Here is a 13,323-nt window from a genome sequence, read left to right as displayed (position 1 = left end):
TCTATTGGGTCATAAAGTCTATAGCCGAATTCCTCATGGCCGTATCCCAAAAATATGCATGGTTTGCATTTGTCATCAAGCTTGGATCTTTCATCTTTTGGGATGTGGACATAAGCCTTGCAACCAAACACTCTTAAGTGTTTGTATGACACCTCCTTACCTGTCCAAACCCTTTCGGGTACATCACCATCCAAAGGGATTGATGGGGACAGATTAATGAGGTCAACGGCAGTCCTCATTGCTTCACCCCAAAAAGATTTCGGTAATTTTGAATGGGATAGCATGCATCTTATCCGTTCACAAATTGTCCTATTCATCCTCTCAGCCACGCCATTGTGCTGAGGTGTTTTCGGGACACTTCTCTCTAGTCTAATACCATGCTCATGACAATATTCCTCAAATCGTCCCTGATATTCACCGCCGTTATCGGCACAGATACATTTTAGCTTTCTTCCTGTTTCTCTTTCCACACTTACATGAAAGTTCCTAAAGATTTCAAACACTTGATCTTTAGTCTTTAATGCAAAGCACCACAACTTCCTCGAGAAGTCATCGATAAATGTGGCAAAGTACAATGCTCCCCCAAGAGTTCTATCTTTCATATAGCACAAGTCCGTGTGCACCAATTCCAATGGCTGAGATTTTCTTTTTGGGGGCAGATGTTGAAAGGCAACTCTGTGTTGTTTGCCGGCCAAGCAATCAACACAAGTTTCTAAGTGCATACCTCTTATCTCAGGTAGGATGTTCTTTCTAGCTAGCACCTCGAGTCCTTTTTGACTCATGTGCCCAAGTCTCTTGTGCCACAATTCAATGGGAACTTCCTTATCGGCTACATTCACCTCCCCATTGGACACCATAGCACGCATTACGTAGAGAGAATTCTGTTTTAGGCATCTTGCTAATACTAGCGAGCCTTTTATGAGCTTCCATTTTCCTTCACCGAAGGAATTTGTGTAACCCTCATCATCAAGCTTACCGGCTGAAATAATATTCAGCCGAATGTCCGGTACATGCCTAACATCATTTAATACTAGTTTGCAACCCGTGTCCGTGGTTAGAATTATATTTCCCATGCCAACAACCTCTGTTATGCCGTGGTTCGCCATCTTGACTTTACCAAAGTCACCACCGACATATGTCGAGAACATCTCTCGATATGGAGTAATGTGATACGAGGCTCCCGAGTCAATAATCCAATCAGTTTGTTGGCATGCTAAGCTAACACACGCATCATCACATGCAATGACAATGTCGCCATCACAAGTGGCTGTAGTGGGGTCATTGCTCTTATTGTCGGTGGTTCCTTTCTTTTGGTCTTTCTTTTTCTTCCAACAGTCTCTCTCATAATGGTTTGGACCACCACAATAACGACACGTGAAGTCTTTCTTGAAGTCTTTCCTACCTCTAGATTTTGACCTCCCCTCATCATTATTTCTATGACCTTGTGGACCCCGAGTATGGCGTCTTCCCCTATCAGGATTCTTTTCTATGAGCAAGGCTTCCTCATTATTAGATTCACGCTCCTTTCGTCGTGCTTCTTCATGCAAAAGATTCGATTTGAGCGAATCCAATGTTAGCTCCTTATATTGTGTTGCGGTCCCAAGCGTCACGACAAGGGTTTCCCAACTATCTGGGAGAGAGCCTAACAACAAAAGAGTCAACACCTCATGTGCTAAAGGTATTTCTAGGGAGATTGTTTGACTTACAAGTCCTTGAAAAGTGTTAAGATGCTCTGCCATACTAGAGCCATCTTGGTATCTAAGTCTTACAAGTTTCCTAAACACCGAGACCCTATTCAAGGCATTTTTAGTCTGAAACATGGTTTCTATTTTCCCCCATAGTTCGTGTGCCTTGGTTTCATCTACAAAATTGTTATATAGACTCATGTCTATGAAACAACGTATATATGATGTTGTTTTTAGATGCATTGCATCCCAAGTTGATGCATTTATGTCTTCAGGTTTGCTTTGACCATGTAGTACGGGTAGATACATGTCTTTACACACCAACATGTCTCTCATTTTAGATCTCCAAATGGAGTAGTTGGATCCCGTTAATTTAATCATCCCCCCTAATGATTCATCCATATTCCAAGTCTTTGCGGAGGGTATGAACCTCGCTCTGATACCACTTGATAGGGATATGGAGCGGAATCGGGATGATTCGTAATACCAACTCAAGAATCGAAATAAACAACACCACAACACAAAAAGAGAGTACACCAAATTTTAACGTGGAAAACCCAAAAATTGGGAAAAACCACGGGAACCTTAGGTTCCAAAACAAATTCACTAATTTCTGAGTGTACAAGGCGTATATAGCCTCAAGAGTTTACTCTAGAGATATGCACTTATATTTCAAGGCTACCGCCTTGGATACAATGTTCACCCTACCAAATAAGATAAACGACCAAAAGAAAAACCCAAAAGAAACACAAACAAGTAAACCTGTTACGAGCAAACGGAAGAGTTGTTGTGGTCCAAACAACACCTCACTAGATCTCCGTCTTTACACTTGCAACGAGTTCTCGTTCTCGATCACCTTGTTCTCGAGCTCTCACACTTGTTCACTTGTTCACTTCTGATTTCTTGTGTCTTCTTACACACCTCTTTTTGTCGAATCTCTGTTTTCAGCCTCTTAGATATGTTTTCTTATGCACTTCGTTTTTCTCTATTTTTCTCTGTCTTTCTCGAAGACTTCCCTCTCAGTTTACTCTCTGTTTTTCACTCACAAAATCAGATTGTATCACACTTCTATATTCTCTGTTTTTTTTTTTCTTTTTTCTGCACTCTCTTTTTGTTGTAACCGTTTTTTTTCTGCGTCTGCCCCTCTTCCCTCAGCCTTGTAGGGCAACGTCCTTTTTCGAATATGTTTTCACACCTGAACAAAACAAAACAAAAAAGACACACGCCCAAAAACATACAAAAAGAAAAAGAGGAAACATACATACATACATATATATATATATATATTTAAATGTAACTAATTAGTTTTAAGTTGTATTCGGCGTTTAGCCGACTTAACATTGTGGGCTCCACTTGAGTGGACAGGCCCCAACATTGCAGAGGGCTGATCTAGGTTTTGCAGAGGGGCGGATCTATGCTCTGATACCAAATTAAAAAATGAGAAGGCACATCTGTTCAGTAATATACTTTGGTATGTCACAACAGGAGGGAGAAAATACAGAGATCGCTCATTTTTACATGAGGAGAAGGTTCCTCTTTATAAAGGCCAAGATCTGGTCGTTGGGCTAACTAGCTGTTGGAGCTAACTAGCCGTTATGACTTTTAATCATTCTCAACACATATCCTTGAGTTTATGTGAGGTGTTACTTTATACCACTATTTCTGCTTTAATCCCAAGTTTGTCATACAAAAAAGCTCTCTTTGCCACAAATATTTTCTTTTGAAATTTGGATATGAGATGAAGTTATGAGCTTTTTTCTCTGCCTTGCTTTTTCTGCATCTTTTTTTCATTTTCTTTTTCATTTTTCTTGCTTTTTTTACTTTTGAAAAACGCCTCTAAGTTTATATCCCTTCAAGTTTCTTTCTCCATTAATACTTTATCATTTCATATTGTTCTTTATTATTAGACTGACTTCACATATACCAAATAGCCTCTTCATCAACTCGAATAAGGACATACTATATGTGTGGGATTTCAAACATGTTTCCAGGTTCTAAAATGTGTGGTCAATGATAGTGTATTGTTTCTTGTACACCTTTGTGTGCCATGTAGAATGATGGGCTGAATATTCTATAGAATGGATTTCTAGAGTCTCTTGAACTCTTTTTCACCTTCTATCACCTACTTTGTTTTATTTCTAACATCAAGCAGATTACTATGGGTTGGCTGGGACATGGATAAATGCCAAGATATACTGGTACACCACATGGATAGTTTTTGACATGGAAACCAAAATCCTATACACTACAGAAAAACACTTGTGCTCCCATATAAAAATACTGACTTATATGAAAATATGTTATATCACAATATCCAACTGGAAGTTAATCCAATCTATCATGACGGTGAAGATTCAATGAATTTTCTACATATTTATTGTGCATGGAATTTATTCATGTACGACAAAGCTGCCATCGTAATTTATAATCACCAATTGTTTCTTGTTGTTAGGTCATGGCATTTGATCATGTGCGAGTTGTATCTGCACTGAACTGTGACAAATACTTTTTGCATATGCCAAAATCAGGTTTTTTATTTTTTTCTTGCTTGAATAAATTTTTTATTGGAGTATGTGTTAAGGTCTTAAATACAACATTATTGTCCAGGGGAAGATGACCCTACAGAAATGGTCCCAATCTATCCTTGGCTTGAAGCAGACGGAAGAGAAAATGCTAACATGCGAGCCGCCTTAAACAGGAGGATAATGGGAATTGTGATGCTCAACCCTGGTATTCTGGAGGTATGTGAAGTTTATTCAATATCTTTCTTTGTAACCATTGTGTGTTCGAAAATCAGATTTACACTTTTTCATTAAATCCAATACATTCTCACTGTGTAAAATTTTAAACATGCTAATGCCACATTGCTGCTTTCCAGGATTCGATCATTGAGCAAGTGGATGTGCTTAATCCAACGGTTAGTTTGACTTATCTTCATATGCATGGAAACCTAAAATTGATAGTGGGTTTAGAAAATTGGTTAGAAATGGCTTGTTGAGAGCAAAAATTGTGGAAAGTTTGTGAGACAAACTCTCCACAATTGTTGAACCTGATCTTTTGGACTTTCTTTGATTTCTTGATCTCGACAAAAGCTACCCATACTTGAAATTTTGGGAAGGCTTGGGATTTTTTTACAAGCAAGTAAACCCAAACTTTATGTCAGAAGTCATCAATGATAATTATGAAACAACATGCATGCACCACCAAGAGTTGTGTTCTTTGTTGGACTACAAAAAAACAATTTGCACTAACTCCAAGAAAGATATTGCATAGTGAGTGGCTTGATTTGGGAAAGGCTCTTGATGTTACTTGCCATGAAGACAACAAACACATAGGGTATTGGGAGTTCTGAAATGAGGAAGACCCTCAACTAGCTGTGAAGAGGACAGATTTTGAGGAGAGTCGTAGCTGAGAATCTGGATGACCAAACAAAGCATGCGACGACATGATATCTTCTTGTGCCACCAAGGTATCAGTCTTTAAGTAATTGTAGAAGATGAGATTTGGATTTTTCCAAGGGACTGGGAATGTTTGAGGCTGTGTAAACCCCCTTCTTGTGCCACCACCTACATTTTGTGGGCTGTTCGTGTCAATGATTTCCAAAACAGAATTATTAAAGCAGACCAAAAGTAAAATGACAGATGTGAGGCACATGTAGCACATCTTGAAAAATAGCAGGTTCGTAATTAGAAAAAGTGTTAATAAACACATCACCCACATGTGAAGCCTCATGGCTTGAGGCACCTCCTATGGAGATTTGGGAGGAGCTGGGTTTGGTATCATTCCAAATAAATTTTTCATAAGAACTGTGTACAGTAGCACTGCTGTTTACTAGCCACTCATCAATGGTTGAGGTAGTTGGTCCAACTAAATGTGAAGAATGTTCTTGAATGCCATGGAAAACTGTTTTTTTGGCTGAGTGGGTTGAGTTTGATTTTGGTGTTGGTGGACCTTTGGTAGACATCTACACTAACGCATAAAAGTTTCACTATGCCTTTCTGTAAAATTGTCTTTTTGTGTTCTCAGCACTCTCAATTTTTAAATCCTTTATACATTTGATCAAATCATCTTGTATGGCATCAGCCTCCTCTTGCTCGGGTAGTTGCATCTTGTTGAGAATCAAGCTCAACTTGTGTGAACATGTGCTTATGAAGAAAAGGACGATGTGTGAAAAAGTGTGTGAGCACACTTTATTGTAATCCGTGTAGTTGTCGAGTGTGTGAGAGTACACTTTATTGTAATCCATGTAGTTGTCGAGTGTTAGTGTGGTCGAAGAATATTAGATATTTTTATGACAAAATCGTACTCAAGTGGATATCTTGGTTAGATTCCACCAACACATTTAATAGGGCAGTCCCTTGAGGACTTGTATATAAAACCCCCTTTGGCCATTTAGTTTAGTTGATAATCTCTAGTTAATTAATATAGCTCTCTTCAGTGCATAAGCTGTCATCCCCCTATTGTGTATTTTCTTATTATTTTCTGGTTATTCTCTCTGATTTCTTCTCTTGCTTATTCACCCACTCTCACACAAACACACTACGCTTCTGAATACTCAACTCTACTAGAGTTAGATTCTTTACATGGTATTAGAGCGTGAGGGTTAGAGATCCTTCACTGAGCTCTACCATTGAAACTGTCTGAGCAGCTAGGGACGCTGTTTTAAAACTTGCTATCATTGCTGCAGTTTTGCACAGCAAGAGGCTCACGTTAACAGGATCATACGAATCAAGCTAAATCAGAAAAATGAATGCACAGATGGGTAGCGCACTTCCAGCAGAGAAGTTGGACAGGCACAACTATGCATCTTGGGAATATAAGATGCATCCATACCTAGTTGGGCAAGGGTATTGGAGTTATATCGAGGGAGCTGAAGAAACAGCCCCCGATAGTACAAATCCCAACTACCCCACATGGCAACAAGGCGCCGGTAGGGTGAAGTATTGTTTGGCAATGTGTGTGCAAGATCACATGTTAAACTATATTCGTGATGGGAAATCCCGAACAAAAGCGTGGAAAACCTTGAAGAAGATTTTCGCGGCTTCAACCACAGTGAGAAAACTTCAACTCCAGCAGGAGTTGAACAATATTCGGCAGGGGGATATGTCCGTGACGGACTACATCCTCCCAATCAAAGACTTATGCAATTCACTTGGCTCCATCAATGTCACAGTTGATGACGACGAGATGGTGCATATTTGGCTTGGCAGCCTCGCACAAACATATGGCTCATTTCGAACTGCCATAACAACAAGGGAGAACCCCCCAAGCTTTTTCGACTTGCAATCCATGCTAGTGGTTGAGGAGAACCATACACGGTCGAAAAGCACGGCATCTGATGGGCAGATGCTATATACACATGATGATCTCGGTCGAGGTCACGGTCGTGGTCGTGGAAATCGGGGGAGGAATGGCCGAGGAAGAGGTGGACGAGGTCCACAACAGTTTAATTCGGTAAACTCCGATCAATGCAAACAAAAGGGGCTGTGCACGGATTGCCAAAATTTACTTCGAAACATCCTAATAATGTATGTGAGGCGTGCCAACTAGGCAAGCAACATAGGCATCCATTCGTAAGCGAAAGAAATGTGAGTAAAGGCTTGCTGGACGTCATCCACTAAGATGTATGGGGCCCAGCTCATACAACGACAATCGGTGGGTGTAGGTACTTCGTTACCTTAATTGACGACTATTCGCGGCATACCTGGATATGCCCAATGAAGTCGAAAAGTGAGGTCTTCTCCCACTTTCTCAAGTTAAAGAATTGCGTGGAAAATGAGACGAATTGCAAGATTCGATGCTTACGGTCTGATGGTGGCCAAGAATACTTCTCAACCAAGTTCAAGGCCTTTCTAGAAGAGAAGGGGATTCGCTGGGAATTCTCTTGCCCGTACACACCACAGCAAAACGGTGTTGCCGAGTGGATGAATCGTACAATTCTTGAGATGGCCCGCGCCATGCTGCATGAGAAGAAGATGCCCAAGATCTATTTGGCAGAGGCAGCAGTTACGGCTGTGTATCTCATCAATAGGTGCAGAACCGAGGGTGTCCATGACATCACCCCTCACGAGAAGTATTTTGGGACAAAGCCAGACCTTTCGCACTTGAAGGTTTTTGGCAGCATTGCATTTGTGCATGTCCCCGATGAGAAGCGGAGAAAGCTTGACCCAAAATCGGAGAAGATGATCCTCGTTGGTTACTCACTTGAGCAAAAGGGTTACAAGTGTTTTAACCCCATCACTCGACAGTCACGAGTAAGCTGAGATGTGGTATTTGATGAGGTGACATCATGGTATGGCCCAACATCAGTGACCCCCACCGTGCTCGAAACAAGCAGATCTGGAGCAGATTCTCAGAGTGAAGAAGAAGAGATGCTAATGACCATTATGGGTGGAGAACCAGCAGAGAGTCTGCCCACACTCCAGCTGACTGAACCTGAGGTGTCATCCAGCAATCAGAGTCTTGCACAGCATGAAGAAACCTCTGATGTGCTGTCACCTTTGTGCTACACCCGTAGAAAGAATAAAAAGGGCAAGATGCCTGAGCAAGAGGCCAAGGACATGACATCCAGTGAAGACTCAGATCATTCACCCCGATCAGTCCACAGCAAGTATGAAATGAAGAAGGCCCCTGAAATGACTTAAGGAAAACTCCGTCAATCGAACCGACAAAAGAGCCCGATAGTTAGGTTCGGGTACAATGAGTACATGGCCCACCACTATGCATTCATGATGAAGGTCGCAGCAGACCAAGAACCCGAGACTTACAAAGAAGCTGCCCAAGATCCCCGGTGGATCAAGGCAATGAGGGAGGAGATGCGTGCGTTGTTTGACAATGATACTTGGGATTTAGTCCCATCCTCTGAAATCAAGAAAAAGCCAATTGGTTGCCGCTGGGTGTTCAAGATAAAGCATAATACGGATGGCAAGGTCAATCGGTTCAAGGCTCGGCTAGTCGCCAAAGGGTATGCTCAAACCCATGGCATAGACTATGAGGAGACATTTGCCCCAGTGGCAAAAATGACCACTATGAGGACAGTAATTGCTCTCGCAGCAGCGAAAGGATGGCACTTGCATCAAATGGATGTGAAGAACGCATTCCTCCAAGGTGAGCTCGAGGAGGAAGTTTACATGATGCAACCACCTGGCTTCGAATCAAACAAACATCCACATGCAATTTGCTGATTGAAGAAGCTGCTCTATGGATTGAAGCAAGCCCCAAGAGCATGGCATTCAAAGATCACATCATATCTTCATGACATTGGCTTCCGGATGTCAAAATCTGATAACTCGTTGTATGTTCAGAACAATCCGAAAAACCCCATCTTAATCTTGTATGTCGATGACCTTGTCATCAGTGGAGAAAGCCTCACTGAGATACAAAAGATTAAAAAGCTGCTTTTACAAAAGTTCGAGATGAAGGATCTGAATGACTTACATTATTTTCTCGGCATCGAGGTCATTCAAACTCTAGAAGGGTTCCTACTCTCACAACGACACTATGTGTTGAACTTGCTCTACAAGTTCGGAATGACCGAGTGTAAGTCCATCTCGATACCCCTTGATCGAAATATGAAGCTAACTACAGATTCTGGAAAATTCTGCGAGCCCACACAGTATCGCCAAATAATTGGGAGTCTTATCTACCTAACTATTACCCAACCAGACCTCAGGTATCCGGTCGGGGTTCTTAGCCAGTTCATGGAAACCCCCCGCCACACTCACATGGATTGTGCTAAGCGAGTGTTACGTTATATTAGTGGAACACTTAATTATGGTATCTTCTATAAGTGTGGAGCACCACTTCGACTCGAAGGCTTCACGGATGCTGATTGGGCAGGCAATGCATCTGATAGGCGATCCACTTCGGGATTTATGTTTTCACTCGGTAGTGGAGCAGTCTCTTGGAGCAGCAAGAAACAACCAACAGTCGCTCTATCGAGCACCGAGGCGGAGTATAGGGCTGCAGTTGTAGCTGCTTGCGAAGCTGTATGGCTTAAAAGACTGCTGAAAGACCTCAACGAATTGGTGAACAAGCCAATATTGATCCACTGCGATAATCTCAGCAACATCCAGCTTGCAAAGAATCCGGTGTTTCACGCCCGGACTAAGCACATAGAGGTGCACTATCATTACATCTGTGAGCGTATATTGGCCAACGACATTGACCTCTAATACGTTGGCACCAACATGCAAGTGGTTGATATTTTCACTAAGGCGCTAGGTCTCGACAAGCTACGGCAATTCTCAGTGGATCTAGGCCTTAGACCACTCGATATGTTGAGCTTGGGGGAGAGTAAAAGTACAAAAGACGAAGGAAAACATGGAGAATCAGCACAATACAAGAGGAAGAGTGAGACTGGCATCGACAGAGTAAGGCCAACATATCTAATCTGACTTGACCCGGCAAGTTAGAGGAAGACTTTCCAAAGCCTGGAATTTTTGAAGCTCGAAATTTTGGATTGGCAAGATCGACATTGGTAGATCAAGATCGAGTACATTGGAACAATGGAAAAACCACGGTCTAGTAGTCTGACCAACTGCAGTTGGGTCTTCAACTACACTAAGACAACCAAGCTTAAGAGGACACACAATTGACCTTGAGGGGGCGTGTTGAGAATCAAGCTCAACTTGTGTGAACATGTGCTTATGAAGAAAAGGACGATGTGTGAAAAAGTGTGTGAGCACACTTTATTGTAATCCGTGTAGTTGTCGAGTGTGTGAGAGTACACTTTATTGTAATCCATGTAGTTGTCGAGTGTTAGTGTGGTAAAAGAATATTAGATATTCTTATGACAAAATCGTACTCAAGTGGATATCTTGGTTAGATTCCACCAACACATTTAATAGGGCAGTCCTTTGAGGACTTGTATATAAAACCCCCTTTGGCCATTTAGTTTAGTTGATAATCTCTAGTTAATTAATATAGCTCTCTTCAGTGCATAAGCTGTCATCCCCCTACTGTGTATTTTCTTATTATTTTCTGGTTATTCTCTCTGATTTCTTCTCTTGCTTATTCACCCACTCTCACACAAACACACTACGCTTCTGAATACTCAACTCTACTAGAGTTAGATTCTTTACACATCTGACACCCAATCTTTTAGAACCGCCTCATTGCTCTTGGAGTCTTTAACCTCCTTTATTTTAGTCGCCCTTGTTCAGAGCAATCTACATGCTTCCGGAATTTGGCCCCAGTCAGATACTAGTCCAGTGACACTTGTTTGATCTTCAAGAAAAATTGTGACTTTCCTTCGGACAGATATGTCTGACGCTTGGACAGAGAACTTTACCTTCTCAGATTGAAGCGACTTCTGATCTCTTGCTGAGATCTTATTAAATCTTTCCTTGAACTCTCTTAGCAATTATGTGAGAAATTCACTTCAGCAAGCCCGAATGTTTCTTGCAGCTTTGATACCTTGGCCTTCACCTCTAGTGTTATCACTGAGTCATAATGTGCCCCCGTGCTCTCCGTATTCATAGGTTTACAGAAACTTAGTGATATCATCACCGTTTGTGTCTGGCCTTCTGGAATACCACAGGACAACAAGAGTTAACTTGTTTTCCAATTGGTTAGCAGCCCTCTGCTCCTGCATCATTCACCCCATCATGTCAGCGTTGAATGATCCTTCCGCCGTTTTTCTGTTGAACTGGCATTAACTTACTAGCTGCTCCCAAATTCTCTCTTTGCTGATGTTTTCATGTCGTGCTGAGTGTGTTGGAATCTTTGCACCTACAGAGCTAAACCAATTTCAAAATCAAACATTTCTTCTTTTCGTTAGAATTGCTATTTGTGAAGTGAATACTTCACGAGAACGTAGAATGTAACTAAGCTTTTTTGTTCTTTCTTTGTTTAACATGATTCTTATAAGCATCTCAAAATCAAGATCTGAGAATATATAAGCAATATGAGGCATTTACTAAACCTCCCTTTCCCTTTCCCTACAGACCAGTCTATTCATGCATTGAATGATTAAGTTACTCGCAAGTTATTAACTTGATTAATTGTGCCTCTCAACAGCTACGTTCACTTTAAATTATTGGCATGCTTAGTTTTTATAAATATATTGAAATCTGATAAAGTTTTCTTGGTGTTCTCTTTCTCCTGCCAGAGCTGTCAAAAACTACTTCAGTTACTGATACTAGATGGCCATTTATTTGTTCGAACGAGAATACAGGGTGATTCTGTGGAACCTCCATTCCTTATTCTGGGGATACTTCTTGAGAAGGCTAACAAAAGAAAGCTTGTCCATACGAAACATTATTTTGCTAACCCAGCAAGTAGCTCATTATTATAACATACGAGGTTTGTTTGGAACCTGTTAAGGCAGATACAATGTCTTTATCATGTATGAGCCTTCTTGCTGAAGCATGATCTCCATTTGTGACTATACAAATTTCTGTATATTAAGGAGCCTTGTATGAAGCTTGCTCAAAATCAGATGTGTTCTCTCTCTCTCTCTTGCTATCTATCTATCTAGAAGGCATGCTGAACCAAACCCTATCTAACACACCCCCTGATCTTCCAGGCAAGGAGAAAAGTTTAGCTTTGGTTCATTGTAATTTAGTATTTAAGGAACTTTGTTTATTTGATGTATCATGGACAGTAAGTACGTCTGCTTGAGACAATTTTATGAAAGGTGAAGATGTTACCCATGAGTCGGGAACAATTTTCTGGGCTTCGTACATACTAAGCTACAACTGTCTGAGCTAGTTGATATGGCTATCTTAGAACCTTACTAAGCTACAACTGTCTGAGCTAATTGAAAATTGATTTGATTTGTACTGTGTGCCATACTCTATAAGCTGAAATTGGCTATGTGTATATTGAGAAGGTTTAAGTGATGAATCGTATGGATGTACTGCCTGGTGTTGAAGAGGGAAACACATTTCGAGATTGCTTTGGTTGAAACTTGTAAAGCTTTAGCGGAGATGGCATGGCATCAGGATTTGTTTTATTAACTTTTTAAGCAACAATTTGTACGTGTGCTCACTTATTAAAGACAGAATAAATAATGTGCTTGATACACAGATCTCCATCATGGCATTGCTAAGAAAACTCTGAAATAATGATAATCAGTGTCCAGAACTAGGCTTCAACTATTTCTGTATGAATCTTATATTTTGTCTTCCAGAATTGCAACATAATGCATCTGGATAATCCAGAACACTTCTTTCTTTGCTGATGGTTACTGTTGGGGTTTCTTTTTGGACATTCTTCTATATGGCATGTTAAACATTCTTGCTCAATGTTGGGGAAACAACCCAACACGGAAGACTTCCTATATAGAAATTAATTGATGCTTAAATTGTGTGTTCACCTTCTGTGCATTTAATGTCTTAGCTGGATGTAAAGTCAAATTTTGTTCCACTTCCCATACTTTATCAGTTTTGTAATCAACAAATTTTGTATTGCAAAACATGCAAATTTAAATGAAAAACATGTTGGCTGTGTTTATTAATAGGTTTGAGAACACTGATGTGGAGTAAAAAGTGTGCAAGGATTTTATGTAGTTCATTATTCCCTTTTCAATCTTTAAGAGTGGAGATGCCCATGATGCTGAGCAACAATAGAGCAACCATGATTGGCCATTCTTTGTCTAAAATATGTGGCTCAATCCTAGAGTTATATAATTTAG

At 40.7% G+C, this 13,323-nt stretch overlaps 1 protein-coding gene across 2 annotated transcripts in view; it reads left to right on the top strand.

Annotated features, from left to right (window-relative positions):
- The window catches only part of LOC147857697 (uncharacterized), a 48,282-nt gene extending 36,160 nt beyond the window's left edge, over nucleotides 1–12,122 (top strand). For both annotated transcript variants that reach the window (XM_087326803.1, XM_087326802.1), the window contains 4 exons: nucleotides 4,138–4,213; nucleotides 4,293–4,426; nucleotides 4,564–4,602; nucleotides 11,797–12,122. In XM_087326803.1, the coding sequence (XP_087182929.1) occupies nucleotides 4,138–4,213; nucleotides 4,293–4,426; nucleotides 4,564–4,602; nucleotides 11,797–11,982 (435 nt within the window). In that variant the 3' untranslated portion in view covers nucleotides 11,983–12,122. The remainder of the gene's footprint in view (nucleotides 1–4,137; nucleotides 4,214–4,292; nucleotides 4,427–4,563; nucleotides 4,603–11,796) is intronic.
- The last annotated feature ends 1,201 nt before the right edge of the window (nucleotides 12,123–13,323 follow it).

The sequence above is a fragment of the Azolla caroliniana genome, unplaced genomic scaffold (genome assembly GCF_043228905.1).
Source record: "Azolla caroliniana isolate FFs.n. ecotype wild unplaced genomic scaffold, voAzoCaro1.0.p SCAF_11, whole genome shotgun sequence".
Taxonomy (NCBI): domain Eukaryota; kingdom Viridiplantae; phylum Streptophyta; class Polypodiopsida; order Salviniales; family Salviniaceae; genus Azolla; species Azolla caroliniana.
Note: the sequence above shows the minus strand (reverse complement) of the source record. Positions and strands in the feature narration are given on the sequence as shown.